This window comes from Quercus suber, unplaced genomic scaffold, assembly GCF_002906115.3.
Source record: "Quercus suber isolate HL8 unplaced genomic scaffold, Cork oak 2.0 scaffold_255, whole genome shotgun sequence".
NCBI lineage: Eukaryota > Viridiplantae > Streptophyta > Magnoliopsida > Fagales > Fagaceae > Quercus > Quercus suber.
In genome coordinates, this window is record NW_027069711.1 from 433,421 (window position 1) to 454,687 (window position 21,267).

The following is a 21,267-nucleotide window of genomic DNA, read 5'->3' on the forward strand; positions in this document are numbered from 1 at the left end:
ATGTTCATTGTTTCTAATAATTGAATCATAATTTAAATGATAAGCTTGTGGGATTGAGTATTTTCCATGAGCGTTGAAGATATATTTTATGGATGTTGTAATGCAAGTGATGACCATGTGTTTCATGGGTTATAATGTGAGAACATATTCTTCAAGATAACTCCCTATGAGCTTTTATAAAACAATTGCCATGGTTTTTTGTCATAGTAATACTTAAGCAGTAATTATGCCATGATAACTTTCTCTTTGCCAACCGTTAATAATCTCGGGTTTTTTGATAAAATAGTGCCAATGACGATTGGACTTTTGATATTGCCAGCGGGATCTGGGCTTTTGATATTGCCAATGAGAATTGGGTTTTGATGTTACCAATGAAAAATTAGGCTTCAAATATTGCCAATGATCGAGGATTGGGCTTTTGGATAAATAAATTGCCATGGGTTTAAATCATGGGCTTTGATTATGGATTTGAATTCCATTGATAAAATTGTTTTGTTATGGATTTGAATCATGAGTTTTTTTAAATATTGCCAAGCATGTATTCTTGGGCTTTAAATAGAATAGGATGTGTATTTTGAAAAATAAATAGATGGTACTCAAATAAAATTATGTGTGTAAAAAAGAAGTACCCTAACAATTACTATGTGATATTTGATGATGACTACACTCGTTTTACTTGGTTCTTTTTACTTAAACATAAGAGTGAGGTCTTATCTGTCTTCAAACACTTCAAGTCTATTGTTGAAACTCAACACTCTACTAAGCTCAAAGTTTTAAGAACTAACAATGGATTTGAATATACTAATTCTGATTTTCAAGCCTATTGTTCTAAGAATGGCATCCTTCACCAAACTTCTTGTCCTTACATCCCTAAGCATAATGGTGTTTCTGAAAGGAAACACTGGCACATAGTTGAAACTAGTTTAGCACTTCTCTATCAATCCTATCTCCCATACAATTATTGGTCTTATGCTTTATCTATAGCTGCCTACTTCATAAATAGACTTCCATCTTCTGTTTTAGACTTCCAATCACCATGGGAAAGGCTTTATTCTAGCCACCACCTCTTCAAGCTCTTAAAGCATCTGGGTTTGGCTGTTATCCATATCTCAGGCCTTTTAACAAGAATAAATTGCAACCCAGATCTAAACCTTTTATTTTCCTTGGTTATCCTCCTTTGTCTAAATGGTATATCTGTTTAGATCCATCCACTAACTGTATCTACATTGCTTGCTATGCTATTTTCAATGAATCTCTATTTTCTTTTGTTGTTGATTCTGCTTATACAAATCCTCATCTTCCTTTCTCTTCTTATATTTCTCAATGGTTTTGTCCCTCTCAATCTTTATCTTCTGTTTCTGGTACATCTGCATCCACTTATGTTTAGCCTGATCTTAACTCCACCTCTGCTCTACTTGACCTTACCTCCTTCATTCTACCATCCTTTCTTTCTTCTTCTTGTCCTATTCCGTTTGTTCCCTCTCCAATTGATACTCCCTTGTCTATTCTTGCTTCCATTCCCTTACCTATTCCTTCTAATCTTGACTCTTCTTCTCTACCTTCCACTTCCACTCCCTTGTCTGTTTCTGCTATACCTGAGTCTTCTTCTCATATTGTTCTCGCTACTGATATTGTTCTTGTCACTCAAAATGCTCATCCTATGATTACAAGATCTAAGCATGGTATATATAAGCCTAAAGCTATATAGGTTAAGTGTGATTACACTGTGACAGAACCCCCTTCCTTTGTTGTTGCTTCTACACATCCTCAATGGGTGGCTACAATGGATGCTGAGTTTCAGTCTTTACAAAAGTAGAATACTTGGTCCTTAGTTCCTCTTTCTCCTCATAAGAATGTGGTCACTTGTAAGTAGGATTATAAGTTGAAGAGAAACAGTGATGGCTCAATTACAAGATACAAGGCTAGATTAATGGCTAGAGGGTATCTTCAACAGTTTGACTTGGACTACGAGGAGACTTTCAGTCTAGTTGTTAAGCCTTCTACTATAAGGCTTCTTCTTGCTTTGTCTGTTAACAATGGCTATAAATTAAGGCAATTAGATGTTAGTAATGCCTTTTTGCATGGTGTTCTCAAAGAAGAGGTCTATATGGCTCAATCACTAGGATATATTGATCGAGCTTTTCCTAAACATGTCTGTCTTCTCCACAAAGCTCTTTATGGCCTTAAGCAAGCTCCTAGGGCATGGTTTGAGAGATTTACCACTCAACTACTTCATACTGGCTTCTATGCTTCTAGTGCAGGTGGTAACATTTTCATTTTGAAACATGGCTCCTATCTGGTGTTTCTGTTGCTATATGTTGATGACATAATAATTACAGGCAATAATCGATCCTTTATCTCTTCCATTATTCAACTACTTAGTTCTAATTTTGATCTCAAGGATCTTGGTCTTCTGCATTACTTTCTTAGTCTCCAGATTGATTATACATCTTCTGTCCTTTTTGTGCATTAGACCAAATATGCCTCTGACCTGCTTCAAAAATTTGCAATGACTGATTGTAAGCCTTGTAAAACACCTTATTCTCCTAATCAGCATCTTCTTTCCAGTGATAGTCCTCTTTTACCTAATCCTAAGCCTTATAGAAGCTTGGCTGGTGCTATGTAATACCTTACATTTACGCGGCCTGACCATTCTTTTACTGTTCAACAAGCTTGCCAATACGTGAGCAACCCAACTCAGAATCACCTTCGGCTGCTAAGAGAATTCTCAAATACATTCAAGGGACAACTCATTATGGCCTTGCTTTCACTCTTAGTCCTTCTTCTTTGTCTGCCTATGGTGATGCTGATTGAGCTAAGGATCCAGTTAATCATAATCCATTACAGGTATTGTGGTTTTCTTTGGGAATTGTCTAATTACCTGGTTTACTAAGAAACAGGCAACTGTTTCTTGGTCCTCAATAGAGGCTGAGTATTGTGCCTTGGCCTCTACTACCCCTAAGTTATGTTGGATTCGTATGCTTCTTCGTGATCTTGGTATTTTTCTTCCTCAGCCTCCTTTACTGTGGTGTGACAATGTCAATGCTTTGGCCGTTGCCTCGAATCCTCTATTTCACACTCGGACAAAACACATTAAAGTTGATTACCATTTTGTTTGTGAGAAGGTGCTTAGGTGTGATCTCTTGGTTAAGTTTATTTCCACTCATGATCAGCTTGCTGATATTTTTACCAAGGGTCTTCCTTATCCCAGATTTCACTGGCTCTCTTATAAACTCATGTGGAAATTCCCCTTTCATTTGAGGGGCACCAGAGATGATTTAAAATGAAGAAGATGATACTGTTCCAACGGTCAAATCCAAAACAATGTCTTCTGTCCAGCTTATAAAACACAAGTTTCACCTAAAGCAAAACGCTGTCGTTCCTCATTAAGTCTAATGGTGTCGTTTCTACTGTATTAGAGTTTAGGCTGTTGAATTCAATTATAACACATGCTAAGCTCTGTTATCACACGTGTAGGATTCAGTTGTAACTGTTTTTGTATTTCTCTCTCTCTTCTTTTTACATATTGTAACTGAGACTCATAACTGTAATTAAGTTTGATAATTGCAATTCCAGAAAGTTCTTTCTTTCTATATTCTTTTCTTTTCTCTATGTATGAGTGTGGGCTTTTTACAATTTCCATGTTATTTTTCAGTCAGAATTATGTAATTACTCAAAATAATAAAAATTAAAATTAAAAAAAAAAAAAAAAACTAATCAACATTATTTATACTGCCTAATTCGTTGGCTTAAATTCATCAACTGTGAAACATTTTGGGGAGAGAGAGAGAGAGAGAGCAGCAATACATAGTTTTCAACATATCCCCATTTTTGGTCGGCAGAAGCAGCAAACAAGGAGTTCCCAAATTCATGCAGCGCAGGCCGGTGCCAGGCATCTTGAAAAGAACCCCAGCATTTTTTTCTACAAAAAAAATATATATATATATATATAGATTAGAAAATCTGTCACGTACACATTTCTTTCTTTCTTTCTTTCTTTTTTTTTTTTTTTTTTTTTTTAAAGTACATGAATAAATCCTCACCAGGTTCTGGCACTGTAAGCATGGGCGCCCGCACCAGATAATCCTTTAAATCTTGAAAAGCTCTATCGCACTCTTCACTCCACTGAAGTCGCCCTGTCCACTTCTTCAGGAGTTGGTAGAATGGTCGGCAGCGATCGGCGAATTTGGAGATGAACCGGTTGAGGGCGGCTAGCATCCCTGTTAGCACCTGCACCTTTTTAGGATTGCTTGGTGGTTTCAGTCTTTTTACAGCCTTAATTTGGTCGGGGTTGACCTCTATTACTTGGCTGGTGATCAGATACCCCAGGAATTTACTTGCCCCCACACCAAATGAGCACTTCTCGGCATTAAGTCTTAACTTGTATTGCCGAAGCACCTCAAATACACCCTGAAGGTCCTCCGTATGCCGAGCTACCTACTTGCTTTTGACAACCATGTTGTCTATATACACTTCAACTGTATGTCCGATCTTGTCCCAGAACATCCTCGTCATTAATCGTTGGTACGTAGCCCTGGCGTTCTTTAATCCGAAAGGCATCACCGTGTAATGATAATTGGCCTTCGGGGTGATGAACGTTGTCTTTTCTTGGTCTTCGGGTGCTAGAGAGATCTGGTGATACCCTTGGAAAGCATCCAAAAAACTCATCCTCGAGTGCCCGTATGTCGCTTCTACCAATTGATCGACCTTTGGTATGGGGAACGGGTCTTTTGGACATGCTCGATTCAGATCTATGAAGTCCATGCAAACCTTCCACTTGCCTTTTTTTTTCTTCACTACTACGGTATTTACTAGCCATTTAGGGTAGAAGATTTCTCTTATCACCCCAGCATCCTTTAACTTTTGGACTTCTGCTCTTATTGCCTCGGTATGCTCCCTGGCCGATCTCATTGGTTTCTGTTTCTTAGGAGGGTATGAGGGGTCAACTCTAAGTCTGTGGACGATAAACTCGGGATTCACCCCGGGTACCTCGTACGGGCTCCATGCAAACACATACACATTCTGAATCAGGAGTAACAACATCTCTACTTTGTCCTGCTCGTCCATGCTTTTCCCCACATGGAAACACTTGTCAGCATCTAGAAGTATCCTTACTTTCATCATCTCCTTGGTGCATCCATTTCCCTGCTCCCCTTAGGGGTCTTGTAATTGCTATAACGAGGCGCTTGAGGGCGGATCTTTTTGTTTCGAATGATCCTTCTGTTTGGCCGTCCCTTTCTTCTAGTTAGCTATGGCGATTAAACACTGTCTCGCTGTCTGCTGGCTTCCCCTTACCACAGTAATACCATGCTCAGCAGGAAACTTTACTTTTACATGCAAGGTGGACGGGATGGCCCCCATTGCGTGGATCCATAGTCTTCCAAGTATCGCACTGTATGGGGAGAAAGAGGTCACCATTATAAATGTTTCCAACACCTTCTTACCTTCCATATTCACGGGTAGAAAGATTTTCCCCTCGGGTATCACGACCTTGCCATCAAACCTAACCAAGGGTGTACTGTATTTGGAGAGATCTCCATTCCTCAATTTGAGCCCCCTGAATAGTTTCGGATACATCACGTCGATGCCGCTTCCCTGGTCTATCATCACCCTTTTTACTAGGAAACCGCTTATTCAAGCGGTAACTACCAATGCATCGTCGTGCGGCTGGACCGTTCCCTCTAAATCGTAATCATTGAAAGCGATAGGTTCCCGAGTATGTTTCACTTTCTTTCCCGGCAGCCGTTCGTTTGAACTTCCTTCCACTGGGACTACGGTCATCACCCCTTTCTTCCTTACGGCAGCAACACTCCTCGGCGGTACGTGGATGACCTCAATTATTCCGAATAGGGGTGGTGGGGGGTTACCCCTCTGTGGAGCACCCTGTCTTGTTCCCTAATCCCTCGTGCCCATTACAAATTCCTTTAGATACCCGGCTTTGGCTAGTTGCCCGAGATGGTCTTTCAACACTCGGCACTGTTCGGTTGTATGACCCTTATCCTTATGATAAGTGCAGTACAAGTTCTGATTCCTCCTGGAGGGGTCACCACCCATCCTCTTCGGCCACCTAAAATATGGTTCGTGCTTAATCTTGTCTACAATTCTGTGCACCGGTTCTTTGAATGTCACATTTACCTCCCCTGTTGGCGCTTTTGGTTCTTGAATCCTCAAATTCCCCTGGTTTCTCTGTTGAAATTTGCTCTACCAAGGGTGATTTATCATCGGTGCCTTACCCTTGCTTTGCATCCGGTCATCTTCTAACCGTTTGTACGCCTCAATGCGCCTCATTAGCTGCCTCATATCATCGGGAGGCTTCTTTGTCAAAGATTCCCTCAGCCCTGAATCCTCGGGCAATCCCATTCTAAAAGTGCTCGCCGCTATCTTCTCATTCCCCCTGCCGATCTCGTTGTAAAGTTCCCAGTACTAGTTGGTGTAACTACGTAGGGTCTCCTCCATTCTCATTTTCATGGAGAGTAGTGTGTCTACTGGTTGTGGTACCCGGCTGTAAGTTACAAATCGGATTCTAAACTCTTGTATCAACTCTGCGAAATCATGTATGGAGCCCTTCTGTAACCCATTAAACCATCTCAAAGCTGTGGGCCCTAGGCTCGAGGGAAAAACCTTGCACATTAGCACGTCATTGTGGGTATGCAGAGACATCATTTGGATATAGTGGCTAACGTGCTCCACCTGATCTGTTTTCCCATCATATGAATTAAAATGAGGGCGCATAAATCTGTCCAACATTGGTGCCCGTTCAATATCTGTTGAGAATGGTGACCAAGCTGCTTGGCGAACTGCACGGCTCATCACATCCATGGCCGCATTATGGGGCCGTCTTTCTTCTGGGGGTTCTAAACCCCAATCTGCATATTACCGTGAACGTGAACGATCTCGTCGCCGATAGGATTCCCTCGACTGTGAACGATCTCGGCACCGATGAGGCTCGCTTGAAAGCGAACGTTCTCGGCGATGATGGGATCCAGACTGATTGGACCCCATCCCATGCCTTTCTTCCCCGGCAATAGGCCTCTCTCGGTTGTTTCGATTCATTTTGGGGCGACGATTTCCCGCTTCCAACTCCAAATCTTTTACCAGCCTACGTAGCCGTTCAAGCTCTTTATCCTGTTCGTCAAATCGCCTGTGCCTTGAAGCATTGGACATAGTTCTTTGTGTCTGATATGACCCTTCTTCGAGGCCGGATTGATCTTCACCTCGCTCGCGTTCCCTATCCTCGCGCCTCTTCTGTCTCCGTTCTCGCCAGGAAGATCCCCATGAAGATCCTACCGAGCCACTTTCAGCGTCGCTTCCAGAACGTCTCTCAGACATCTCGTGCACGGATCTCAATGGGACCACTGCTTGGTAGGAGATTCCCACAGACAGCGCCAATTGTGCACGCCAAAAGGAAGTTTGTTCGGCTAAACCCCCCTTGGGCTCACAACTTATTTTTGTAATGGGCAAGGATTTCCTACCCTAGGTCGTCCTCGGCACTGAGACCCAATGAGATCACTTTTCTCTCCTTAATTGCCTGAATCTCCTTCTTCTCCCTCTGCTCTCAATTTGCCTTTTCTTCTTAGTGAATTTTTCCCTCTAATTTTCCAACCACCCCTTTTCGCTCCATTTTCCTCAAATTTATAGCTCAAGGTTAGTGGAGAGATCATAATTACTCTCATGGTTAGTGCAAGGAGGGGTCCAATACCTTTGACTATAAGTGGGTGATTAGGTGGGACTGGAGTGCAGTAAGAATGGCCTTGGAACTTGGTTCCCACTTCCGCAGAAATGCTCAGCGGAAACGTTCACTAAAAGACTGTCGTGTTTGTGTGGGAAGCGATGTGCGGACAACGTTAATTCTCCAATGCTCGGTAACGGCTTTCCGAGCAGTGGTCATGTGGCAAGAATTGGGCCTACAATTTGTGCGGTCTTGGGTCGTGCTAATGGGTATGGGGAGGTTGGATTCATGGGCCGTGCCTTCACGTCAGAGTCCTGGGCCCAGATGAGTAAGGGCATGGACCACCGTACAATATATATATATATATATATATATTTCAAAGTTATATCTGGTGTTATTTTAAATAATGTTATATCACTCAATATTTTTTAATTTAATTCAAATTTTGACAAATCTACCGTTAGATTATATTATCTTTGTATATTATCTATGTTTGCAAAATTTCAAGGTGATCAAAGATTAATAGTCATGTCATCAATCAATTGTATAAATTCAAATTTTTATAATTTAAAATAATGCATAAAAGATAAGTTTATTGATCGAATGATAAATAACATCTAATTGAAATGAAAATTGGCATGAATGTTAAAAACATATAAAACATGTAATTCAACTGTGTGATTTTCAAAATATGAATTCTATAATAAGTTATTGAGTGGTGTAATATTACATAGAGTTACACCAAATATAAATATCTGGTATAATGCTTTTGTTATTCACAGCCACATGTAGAGATAATGTAGACACTACATAGCGTGAGAGATTGACACACAGCACCTTGGATACACGATAATGTCCAATTGTAATGCACCACCACATACCATGCAATTACCTCATAGTAATGCTAAACTGCTGATGACTAATTCTTAATGCACAACCACATGCAATGTAATTAACTCACAACCTCTAATTATTAATGCCTCACCAATATTGTACCATGAAATTAACCCTAGCTTAATGTATATAATTGGCTATGTGAATGTTTAGTTAGAATGAGTTAATTAAGGCTTCATTTGGTTGAAGTGAAAATAGGAGGGATGGAAAATGAAGAGAGGAAAATAGGGGAGAAATGATGTTTTCCCTTGTTTGGTACATAAAAGAAAACACAGAGAATGGAAAATGTTGAAGAAAAAAAATCCACCGGACCCACAAATTTTTTTCCTCCCGATTTGGGAGGAAAACTGGGAAGAAAAGAGAGAAAGAGGGGGCTTAACACTTAAAATTACATATTTACCCCCTCCTTGATGTGTTATATGTAAGTTTGAACTTGTGTGCTTGACTTGTGAGTCAGGTCCTTGACTCGTTGTCTTTTCGTTTTTTTTCCTTTTTTTAGTTCTTTTCTTTTGTGTTCATACAACACCCTTTCTTTTTTCAATTTTTTATTTTTTATTTATTTTTTAGTTTTGGGTTCTTGAACTTCTTATCCTCTTTTTATTTTAGTTTTTTAATGAAAAAATCATTCACACATATTTTTTTAATAAAATATAATGTATTATTTTTGCTTTACCTAAATTGGATATAATGGTAAATTTATATAAACTTTATTTTTTATCCTCTCACTTTTCTTCTTCAACCAAATAAAAGAGTTTTCTACTCTCACACTTTTTCACCCCTCCAACCAAACACATAAGAGAAAAAACTAAATATTTTCTATGCTCTTATTTTTTTACCCCTCCATACAAATGGACCTTAAGACCGAAGACCTACAATTGGAGCTAAGATCATTAAAGAAATAGCACTAAAAGGATCTAAGAGTAAGAGCCCGTTTAGTGGCGTCATTTCACACACCAATTTTTTTTGTATTTATTTAGTTATGGAGTCCCACACACATAATTTTTTATGCATGTACAAACAATGTTATTAATGGGACATTTGGCCCCAAACCTAAAAGCCAACGACATGATTTATTATACATTAAAATAATTCACGTGAGAGATAGTTAAAGGAAAGTAACCACTCGTGAGGTTCCTAAAACCTACATCACGCATTACCAAATCCTTAATTACATTTTATAGTTCAAGGCCTGATTTTATCCAATCCATAAATTAAAAGACGTCAAACATTTTTAACTTAAAATTGGTAATAAAATGATATATATCTATATATATATATATATATATATATATAGACAAAGTTTAGAGAAAATTAAATTAAATTTTATAATTAAAATCTAATTTTGTGCTATGTGTCCTAAATAATTTATTTTTAGAGAGAGTTTTATTTCTTAATTTTGGAGTCAAATGTGAGACTGTATCATAAATATTTATCAAAGTGAGTTATTGCATACAAAAACCAAAGAGTTTAGAATTAATGAACATAAATTTATTTTGAAAAAAATGGACAATTTACATTTTCTACCTAATAATATTCTTATAAGACTTTTTAAAGAGTTAAAAAAAAAATAAGAATGACTATCAATAATATTTAAATTATATATGTAAGAATTATATTATGCATTTTAATGTATATCTTTTAAGTATATCTATGTATATTCATAAAGTTACAAGCTAGCTGAGTATAAAAATTGAAGAGTTCAAATCCAATTAGATTCTAAATTGAATTCAAATTTGCCCACGTGTCCATCTAATTTATTTATTTATTTTTGTGGCAAGTGAAAAATTGGGTCAAATTGAAGAGTCTAAATCCAATTAAATTCTAAATCATATATATATATATATATATATGTATATATATAAAAAATATATATACAATGAGAAACTATTACAAATTTTAAAAATGTATGGTTTAAAAAAATGTGTAAACTAATATCATATATAATTTGAATATCTTCTAAAAAAAAGTATATAATTTGGATCGAGTAATTGTGATTGCTTTTAATTGTATTCGTGCATATACACGGGTTTACACACTATTATATATAAAGAGTACATACAGAACATCACTTCAAATAGACAAGATACAAGTCACAACACATTCATCTAGTTTAGGATTGCAATTTATTCCAAAATTTTTTGTCACAACTTTAATGTGACAAATTAGAAGTAGTTACCTATTACTTATACATAGACTCACTATCCATTTTTCATCACTTACACTATGTTACATCACAATTATGACAAAGAAATTGTGTAATTATTTGTGGCACTAGATTTTTTCCTAGCCTAAATGTTGGGACTAAAAATTCCAACTTCGACAAATATGAAATACCATATTCGAAGTTCCTTAATTTCTATGACCTAAACACTTTTTACATATAAGTATCAACAAAGAATTCCTAAATCTACCTCATTTTTCCATAAAATGTATTAACATTATGTGAAAAATAACAAAAGATCGGTAAAACTTAATTCTACTTTTTTTCAACTACTAGAAAGAAACTGAAGCACAATCTCTCTCCTTTTTTTTTTTTTTAAGGTAAAGTTACATTGGTGTAACTTTAAGCAATGTTACACGACTTAATATTTTTTAATTAAATATAAATTTTGACAAATTTACCATTGGATTGCATTATTTTTGTATATTCTCTATGCTTGCAAAATTTCAAGGTGATTAAATATTAATAACCATGTCATCAATCAATTGTTTAAATTCAAGTTTTTGTAATTTAAAATAATGTATAAAAGATGAGTTTATGGATTAAGTAGTAAATAACATTCACTTGATATGAAAATTGACATGAATTTTAAGAACATATAAAACATGTAATTCAACGGTAAGATTTTTAAAATATGAATTATATAATAGTGTAACATTGATCTTAGAGTTATACCAGATGTAATTTGAACCTAACTCTGTGTATGTTTGTGTGTCTTAAACAGATGCTCTTAAGACAATTGTTAATAAACTATTTTTAAAATTTTTTGACATTAATCTTAATGGAAATATAAAAATCTGTTAAAACTTAAAACAATTAATTTTTTTTTTCCGTAAAAAGTTTCTAAAAATATATCATAAACAAATGCTCTTAGGACAACGGTTAATTTCTATATATATATACTTTTTTATTTTTTTATTTTCATAAACAACCAAATCAATATTTAATACCAACATTCGGGTGCCCTAGTTGGTAAGATGTTGGGCCAATAAGTCTCAGGACTTAGATTCGAGCCTCAATAACTAGTCGTGTATTAGTGCTCCTCATATCCCATCTTCATCTCAAACGGTCGATCTAAAAAATAAGTGAGTTTCTCACAAAAATCAAGAGTATAAGGTCTTGCCTTGGAGTAAGTAGAGTACTACTATTATCATGCCCAAGTATAGAAGTTACGTTAATAGTCTCCCTCCTTTTTTTTACCCAAAAAAAAAAAAAAAAAAATCAATATTTAATATTCATATCCTAACATGTGAGGACCACGAAAGGCTAACGGCACATCTAGGATACACGGTCCTGTAATAGGTTAGGCAATAGCTCACAGTTGAAAGTGACAACTTTTAGGTTATATTTGGTTCCCATCAATTACTTTTTTTATTTAAAAAAATTCTAACAACTCTCAAGTCACAATCTTTATTATAAAATATAAAATCAATATATCACATCTTTATTTTTATTTTAAAATTTAGCTATTTAATAAAAGAAGAAGAAGAAGATGTGTGACAAATTATGATTGGTAGAATATATGTATGTGTGTGCGCAGTATGAAACTTCTTCTTAAAAACTTGAACCTCGGTCTTGTCCCTTCACACTCCACAAGCACTTATACTTAACATGTGAGAGGATGTTTATATTCTTTATTAGGAATACTTAGTTTTATTTTATAATAGGGCAAAATTTAAATATAGTTCCTTAGGTATTGTATCTTCACTTTCTTAACTAAATTCCAACTCATGACTATAATGACCAATAAAGTACAAATCATGCTATTTAAAAAAAAATTCAAGACAATTATGTATTTAATTTTTTTAAAGAAATCTACCTTACAACACTTAAAGAAATCATACCTAAATTTACCCTTTTTTTAAAAATTATAGTGTTCACTAATAACATCACATGCCTCNAATTCAACGGTAAGATTTTTAAAATATGAATTATATAATAGTGTAACATTGATCTTAGAGTTATACCAGATGTAATTTGAACCTAACTCTGTGTATGTTTGTGTGTCTTAAACAGATGCTCTTAAGACAATTGTTAATAAACTATTTTTAAAATTTTTTGACATTAATCTTAATGGAAATATAAAAATCTGTTAAAACTTAAAACAATTAATTTTTTTTTTCCGTAAAAAGTTTCTAAAAATATATCATAAACAAATGCTCTTAGGACAACGGTTAATTTCTATATATATATACTTTTTTATTTTTTTATTTTCATAAACAACCAAATCAATATTTAATACCAACATTCGGGTGCCCTAGTTGGTAAGATGTTGGGCCAATAAGTCTCAGGACTTAGATTCGAGCCTCAATAACTAGTCGTGTATTAGTGCTCCTCATATCCCATCTTCATCTCAAACGGTCGATCTAAAAAATAAGTGAGTTTCTCACAAAAATCAAGAGTATAAGGTCTTGCCTTGGAGTAAGTAGAGTACTACTATTATCATGCCCAAGTATAGAAGTTACGTTAATAGTCTCCCTCCTTTTTTTTACCCCAAAAAAAAAAAAAAAATCAATATTTAATATTCATATCCTAACATGTGAGGACCACGAAAGGCTAACGGCACATCTAGGATACACGGTCCTGTAATAGGTTAGGCAATAGCTCACAGTTGAAAGTGACAACTTTTAGGTTATATTTGGTTCCCATCAATTACTTTTTTTATTTAAAAAAATTCTAACAACTCTCAAGTCACAATCTTTATTATAAAATATAAAATCAATATATCACATCTTTATTTTTATTTTAAAATTTAGCTATTTAATAAAAGAAGAAGAAGAAGATGTGTGACAAATTATGATTGGTAGAATATATGTATGTGTGTGCGCAGTATGAAACTTCTTCTTAAAAACTTGAACCTCGGTCTTGTCCCTTCACACTCCACAAGCACTTATACTTAACATGTGAGAGGATGTTTATATTCTTTATTAGGAATACTTAGTTTTATTTTATAATAGGGCAAAATTTAAATATAGTTCCTTAGGTATTGTATCTTCACTTTCTTAACTAAATTCCAACTCATGACTATAATGACCAATAAAGTACAAATCATGCTATTTAAAAAAAAATTCAAGACAATTATGTATTTAATTTTTTTAAAGAAATCTACCTTACAACACTTAAAGAAATCATACCTAAATTTACCCTTTTTTAAAAATTATTGTGTTCACTAATAACATCACATGCCTCCCTCTCTCTCAATAAAAAAAATTTATTAAAAAAAAAAAACTCCCATAGTATTTCAAAATAAAATGCGTAATGAAATTTATAAATACTCCTATTTTTTTAAAATATATTCAAGTAGATATATATTTATACTTATAAATATATATTTATATGATTTTCTAAATCTTAGAATGAGAAAAAGAAAGAGAGAAAAAAGAAGAAGAAGAGAATTGCTACATATACAATATTTTCATAACAAATTTTAAGTAGCAGGTTGTTATTAGTTTTGATTTGAATTTATAAATAAAATTACTTTTTTACCAATCAATAACAACCTGTCACATAACATTTGTTGTGAAAATATAATAGATATAATATTAAAAAAGAAATATAACACTCAAATCTTTTATTTTTTCCCCAAGCCTAGAGAATTATTATTATTTAAAAAAAAAAAAAACGTTTTCCTCATTCAGTCATTTTGCTTTTTTCAAAGTGTGACATATGCACACGCAATATTCTTATCTCCTTTATTTAATTTGTTCTCTATTGAGCTTTTCACAATCTCCTTTCCTATAAAATAATAATAATAATAATAAATTCTAAAAATAATAATAATCATAAAAAAAAAAAAAAAAAAAATTAAATTCCATTTATGAGTCCGACAGTGTAGTTAATAACCGTTTAACGACAGCACATAGAGCATGACAAAACATTCCACGTGGCAGAAAATAACCTCTGCCGCTGTGTGTGAAAATTACACAACTGGGTCCCACCAAAAGAATATTTTTCTTTCCCAACAAACCCCACACTTGTTTACTGTAATTACTAATTCCTCTGTTTCACTTTCTTAACCCCCCAAACCAAAAAAGAACCAAAAATCTTGTTCTTTACGATTCACAATTCAAACTCCATGACTCTGTTTCCAAAGTATTCAAAAGCTAAAAAATAAAGAAAGGTACTTAAAGCAATTGGGATGCTCTGATTGATTCAAAGTAAAGCCTTTGATTGGAACAGAAATTGGAGTAAATGGGTGTTAATTTTCATGGCTTGTGGGCTTTGAGCCTCTGCTTTTTTTCTTTTTGGAAAAACAAAAGGTGAGTGCTTTTGGAAATTTTTTTTTTTAATCTGTTGGGTTCAATTTATTTATTTGCTTTGATGGGTCTAATTGTGTTATCAGTTTCGTGGTATTAAATTTGGTGAGTCATGTGGAAATTGTTATTATTAGTAGTTTGCGGCGTTTTTTTTTAATTACTTTTTGGAGGTTATATTTGGGTTGGGTTTAATTTGGATAATTCTATTTAGTTTTTTCAAGTGGGGTTTGAGAAATATTGGTGGGTTTTTTGTTTTTAGCAGGTAATTTGAGGTTTTGAATGGTAAATTTTACGTGTTAGGCTCAAATTTTGCTATACTTGTGTATTGCTTTTATTTTGATTGATTGTGAATTTTGATGCCTCTCTGTTTTCTTGTGTTGGAATTTAGTTTCCAGTTCATTTGCACCATGTTTTGAATTGGGTTGTTGGAAATTTTGATTGTCATATTAGTTTTCTTGTGCAAAGTGTGAACTTTTAGTGCATGAGAATTGGTCTGATTGATCATGATATTGCGACAGATTAGTCAGCTTTGTGAATTGGTCGTATTTTGTAATTACATATAAAGGTTATTGAGTTACTGTTGTTGGTGATTGCAGATATTGGAATTTGTTGAGGCAATATGAGAAGTAAGCATAGGATTGGAAGGCGGCGGAAGGTTGAAATTAGGCGGAAATTCGGGAAGATAATGAAGTGTCTCTGCGCCGGCGAACAGTTCGGCGCAGTAGATGAAATGGTTCCTTCATCAGAATCCCTTGCAACCAAGGATCGTTCAGATAGTGGTTGTTCTTCAAAAGCTAGTGAGGTCGGCGGAAAGAAGCTGGATATTGGGAATATAGAAGAAGCAGAATCATCTCTGCGTGAGAGTGGTAGTTTGAACTATGAGGTTGGTAGCATTAAAGTTTGTATGTCTCTTGAGTAATCATTTTTCTGTTTCTAATTTAGTTCTGGCTGGATATATAATCTTATATATAATGAGCCTTAGAAGCAGTGTTTGATTTTCAAAATCTATAACTAAAATCCTTGGGAATTCGTATTGAATATAAATTAATTTTAGCAAACTCACTCTGAGGTTCGTTGGTTTTCAATGATATTTAACTTGGATGTATTTAGTTAAGAGTCAGAGTGATCCAGACCTATGTCTACAAGCATCCGTTTTTGTTTTAAGATGAAATTATGATATCACCTCAACAAGCCTATATTTTTTGGTAACAATTACATTAACAAAATCCTCAACAAAGCTTTATGGATCATACTTGATTGCTCTAGTTAAAGGCCATTGCTGCTTTTAGATTGTAGATCATCATGTTTTCATATGTACATACCTCTGCACCTTTTTATGATCATTTGTATTGGGTTTTTTAAGAACAAGTTGTCTGCATATGCAGGAAGCAAGAGCATTATTAGGAAGATATGAATATCAGAAAGGAAACATAGAAGCTGCTCTACATGTATTTGAAGGAATAGATATTGCTGCCGTGACTCCCAAGATAAAAATTACCCTTGCTAAAAGAGAACATCGTAAGAGACGTTCTCAAAATTTTGCTCCCCCACCAATGTCTATGCACGCTGTCAGCTTACTCTTGGAAGCAATCTTTCTCAAAGCAAAATCGTTGCAGGATCTTGGGAGGTTTAAAGGTATTTATTTTTGATAAGTGGTTTAAAGGTATTTACTTTCTGCTGATGCATTGTTGCTGTTTGCTTTCTAAATTCATTGAAATTGTAAGTTATTATTTTCACATATTCTTAATCCACGGATTGCTTTTGTTTTTAGTTTTTCCTGGTTCTCTTAGAAAACTTAAATTAAATATCATTTCAGCCTGCCTTCACCAAACGATTCCTGGTACTGTCCTTATATATTACAACTCATTTTGGAGTCTTGCTATTTAAGAAAATCTGGCCATGCAATAGGGATAGCCCCCATGATTTTTCATTGTTAATTTTTTTTAAATAAATAAAAATAATTCCTGAGCTGCTATAGCAATAAGAAAATAATTGCATAGCTAATTTTTATTTCCAATCATTCTTGCAGAAGCTGCTCAATCTTGCAAAGTTATCTTGGACATAGTTGAATCTTCATTACCAGAAGGCTTGCCTGAAAACTTTGGTGCTGACTGTAAATTGCAGGAGACTCTAAACAAGGCTGTTGAGTTGCTTCCAGAATTATGGAAACTTGTTGATTCTCCACATGAAGCAATCTTGTCATACCGGCGGGCACTCCTCCTTAATTGGAATCTTGATGCAGTAACTACAGCTAAAATCCAAAAAGAGTTTGCCATCTTTCTTCTGTACTGCGGAAGTGAAGCAAGCCCCCCAAATCTCCGCTCCCAAATGGGCAGTTCATTTGTACCCAGAAACAATATAGAAGAGGCTATACTTCTGCTAATGATGCTACTAAGGAAAGTTACTCTCAAGAGAATTGAGTGGGATCCATCAATCCTGGACCATCTTTCATTTGCTCTATCTGTGGCAGGGGATTTGAGGGCTTTAGCTAATCAGCTGGAAGAATTGCTTCCTGGATTAATTGACTGGAAAGAAAGGTACAGTATTTTGGCTTTCTGTTATTATGGAGCAGGGGAGGACTTGGTTGCTTTGAATTTACTTAGAAAACTGTTGAGTAGAAATGAGGATCCAAAATGTGTTCCAGCTTTATTAATGGCCTCAAAGATTTGTGGGGAAAACCCTGATCTTGCAGAAGAAGGGACAAGTTTTGCTTGCAGAGCCCTTGAAAGTTTGGATGTTGGATGCAATCAGTTGGAAAGTACTGCCAGATGTTTATTGGGTGTGTCACTTTCAGCACATTCTAAATTAGCTGTTTCGGATTCAGAGAAGGTCACAAGACAATCTGAGGCAGCTCAGTCCCTGGAAACTGCTGGGAGAATTACTAGAATGAGTGACCCCAATATTCTTTACCATCTTAGCTTAGAAAATGCTGAGCAGAGGAGGTTGGATATTGCAGTTTGTTATGCAAAGCGCTTGCTAAAACTGGAAGCTGGGTCTAATATCAAAGGGTGGTTATTGTTGGCCCGGATATTATCAGCTCAGAAACAGTTTATGGAGGCTGAAACTGTTATTAATGCTGCACTGGATCAGACTGGAAAATGGGATCAGGGAGAACTGTTGCAGACCAAAGCTAAACTTCAAATTGCTCAGGGTCGGTTAAAAGGTGCCATTGAAACATATACTCAGCTTCTTGCTGTTCTTCACATTCAGCGTAAAAGCTTTGGTTCTGGGAAGAAGCTTCTCAAGGTTTGTAAATGGTTTTTCCGTTTATGACCTCCAAAATATTTTCACATAGTTCTCTTATGATCTTTTTCTTTGAATCTGTACGTGTTAAATTGGATTCTTGCTTACGGAAGAATCATAATTAGTTCTAGAATTGAAAGAATTTGATACTTACTAAAACCAGATCTAGAGATGGTTTTTGAAATTTATATTAGTCATGAACTAGTCCTTGATTATCCGACAAGTGGGAGGTTTACACTTGCTGGTATTCTGAAAGTGAGTGCTCCTCGATAGAGAGATGGAATGATTACTGATTGAGTGTCTGCAAGTGATTATCTTTCTGTGAGACAATTTTAACAAGGTGCTATTCTGTAGGGAAAGAATATTAGAACTGGGTTCATGCTGTTTAACTCTGACTTTAATGTTGTCAAGTTATATCATTGAAGAACTAGTGTCACAATGAGATAAATGCACTTTTATAAATTTAACCCTGTATGTAACATAATAGCATTTTAAAGTCAGCGAATAATGGATAATCTTTTTGCCTTGAACCTGAGTCACTGAGACTATGGGGACAATCACAGTTCCATTTTCTGATATGCGAAACATTACCAAAGAGTGTGTACTTTTTTTTTTTTTTTTTTTGGTCTTTATTTTTACCTTTCCTGGAAATCTTTTGTCACAGATAAAATGTTTTCCAATTTATGTCATTTCTCTGTTTTTTTTTTTTTTCTTTTATTTAGTGTCTTGACATATTTTGTTTTGGTCAGAAGAAATCCTTGATATTCTAGATGGCATTTTTTTTGGGTAAAATCTTTATAGTGGTCCAGTTGACCTTTTTTCTCATAATTATTAACACATAGCAACTTCAGCTTTGCAGAAGGTATTGAAAAAATGATATAGTTGGTTGTTTCTAGTGGAAATCAAGAAAGAAGAAGGTTATGAAGAAAGGGTTAAGTTGGACCCAATTGTTACTGGTATATCTTGTTTTAGTTGTAGCTCTTAAATATATTGTACTAAACTTGAACCTCTAGTCTCTAACTGACTGATGCCATTGTTTCTGGAAGTGTGAATTATTGGCCTACATGTTTTTCACTTTCTGCTAGGATTGTTGTTGGTTTTAATTTTGAATATAAAGCTAGAAGTTAATTTTTTTTTTTTCTTTTTCTTTTTTCAATTAGTTGTTCCATATCCTCCCAAGATAGCCAGATACTATATATGCTTTTGTGTGTGTGTGTGTGTGTGAGAGAGAGAGAGAGAGTTTGCTTACTTCTATAGTTTTCCCAAGTTCTAATAAATGGCCATTTTTGAAGGAAAATATTGAAAAAAAAATATTCGTGTAGTACAAATTTTTTTTATCAAATTGATTTTCCATTGTGTATTAGTTGCTAATGTCTGCTTAGCATATTCGAAAGACTAGGAATTTATTTCCTGAATTGATGTTTATGTTTTTGTTTCTTTAGGGGGGAAGGAAAAAATTAACTTCATTTGTTCTTCATTGCAATGAATAGTTTCATATTTTTTTTAAAAAAAATTTTAATAAAAAAAAAATTATTGCAACTTTTGAAAGCATCCATCTAAGTCAAATCACCATCCTCCCTAACCTCAATATTTTTCCAATTAAAAGTCACTGATTTGCTGCTTGGTTGCTGGAATTTGGTTCAGTTGTACAACAACTTCACTGACTTGTAGGGCTTGCCAATTTATACCTTTTCATTCTGCCTTGTGTTTTAAAGTATTTAGTTTCAATTGGAAAATAGCTGTAGGCTCCCTAGAATCTGAAACTGGGAAAGAAAAAGCTTATTTGAACATTCTTTTGTGTGGTCGAAAACTAGAATGTTTATTGGTATTCGACTGGAACCTCTGATAGAAGGGATTAGAAATTTGTTGATTTTACAGGTGTACTATATGAAGCAAAGTGCCTCTATAAAGAAGCTCTAAGAGCTTTTGGAGCTGCTTTGGAAATAGATCCCACCCATGTCCCAAGCTTGATCTCCACAGCCGTGATTCTCAGAGAGCTAGGTAGTCAATCATATCCAGTTGTGCGAAGCTTCCTGATGAATGCGTTACGGCTTGACAGAATGAATCATTCTGCATGGTATAATCTTGGCTTACTTTATAAAGCCATGAGTACTACATCGGCATCACAAGAAGCCGCCGAATGTTTCGCGGCTGCTGCATTTCTTGAAGAGTCTGCACCAGTTGAACCCTTCAGATGATAAGTTCCTCGTAAAAATTTCATCTCTGTAAAGCATACAAAATTATATCCTCTCCAGTGTCCCATCAGTGTATCTTGACATGAATCTTCAGATATTGTAGTAGTAGTCCAGCTTCTGATCTGGTTGAGTTACAATTCTCAGACCTCACAAGCTGGGTAGGATTAACAAGTGACCTGCAAGGCTATATAACTCAAACCACTTGCATACAGCAATATGTGAACCCCTTTTTTTGGTAATTGGAGCTTTTGAAGCCTCAACAACCCACAAGGGTGTGTACTTAATTTGACAACATATGTGATCCTTAAAATGGATAAATGTTTTGATTTGGAATCAAAATGTTTTTTGGTTTGTTGACGACATGATTCCTATAGAATATTTTCATCTTCAAATTCTGTATGAAATGGGGAAAAGATTCATCTTGTAATGGGCTCCTTTTGGCAATCCATCACCTATGAGAATCTGACATCTCTATGTTATGCTTATGGTCGCATTGGGCGCTCCAAAGGGACAGGTTCTCTTTCTTCCGAGGCTCCATGTCCCCCACTATCATGTTTCCCGCACTGCACCTATAGAAACTCCTTAAGATCAATGTGTTTTTGGGCCATGGATGATCATCACTAGACATAGGATGAAATCTAAAACATTTTATTTAGATAATTTAAGTTCTAAGATAATTACCGATGTGACTATTTTTATTTTTTTTCAGCATATTATAAATTAAGGTTTTAAGGCCCAATACCCATAGTCAGCTAGCCAGCTACAAACAACAAAGCCCATATTACACAT

The 21,267-nt window shown here is 35.2% G+C and overlaps 1 protein-coding gene across 1 annotated transcript; it reads left to right on the plus strand.

Moving 5' to 3' along the window:
* The first annotated feature begins 14,786 nt into the window (after positions 1-14,786).
* Positions 14,787-20,835, plus strand: LOC112033713 (protein NPGR2). The gene is made up of 6 exons (XM_065781041.1): positions 14,787-15,043; positions 15,637-15,923; positions 16,426-16,675; positions 17,070-18,297; positions 18,478-18,538; positions 20,143-20,835. The coding sequence occupies exons 2-6, from the start codon at positions 15,660-15,662 to the stop codon at positions 20,479-20,481; spliced, it is 2,142 nt and encodes a 713-aa protein (XP_065637113.1). The 5' UTR covers positions 14,787-15,043; positions 15,637-15,659; the 3' UTR covers positions 20,482-20,835.
* Positions 20,836-21,267: the final 432 nt, after the last annotated feature.

Coding starts and splice junctions, on each gene's coding strand:
- LOC112033713 (XM_065781041.1), top strand. CDS start 15,660: ATGAGAAGTAAGCATAGGATTGGAAGGCGGCGGAAGGTTGAAATTAGG. Junction 15,924..16,425: donor GTGGTAGTTTGAACTATGAG/GTTGGTAGCATT, acceptor CTGCATATGCAG/GAAGCAAGAGCATTATTAGG. Junction 18,298..18,477: donor CTTCTCAAGGTTTGTAAATG/GTTTTTCCGTTT, acceptor AATTTATATTAG/TCATGAACTAGTCCTTGATT.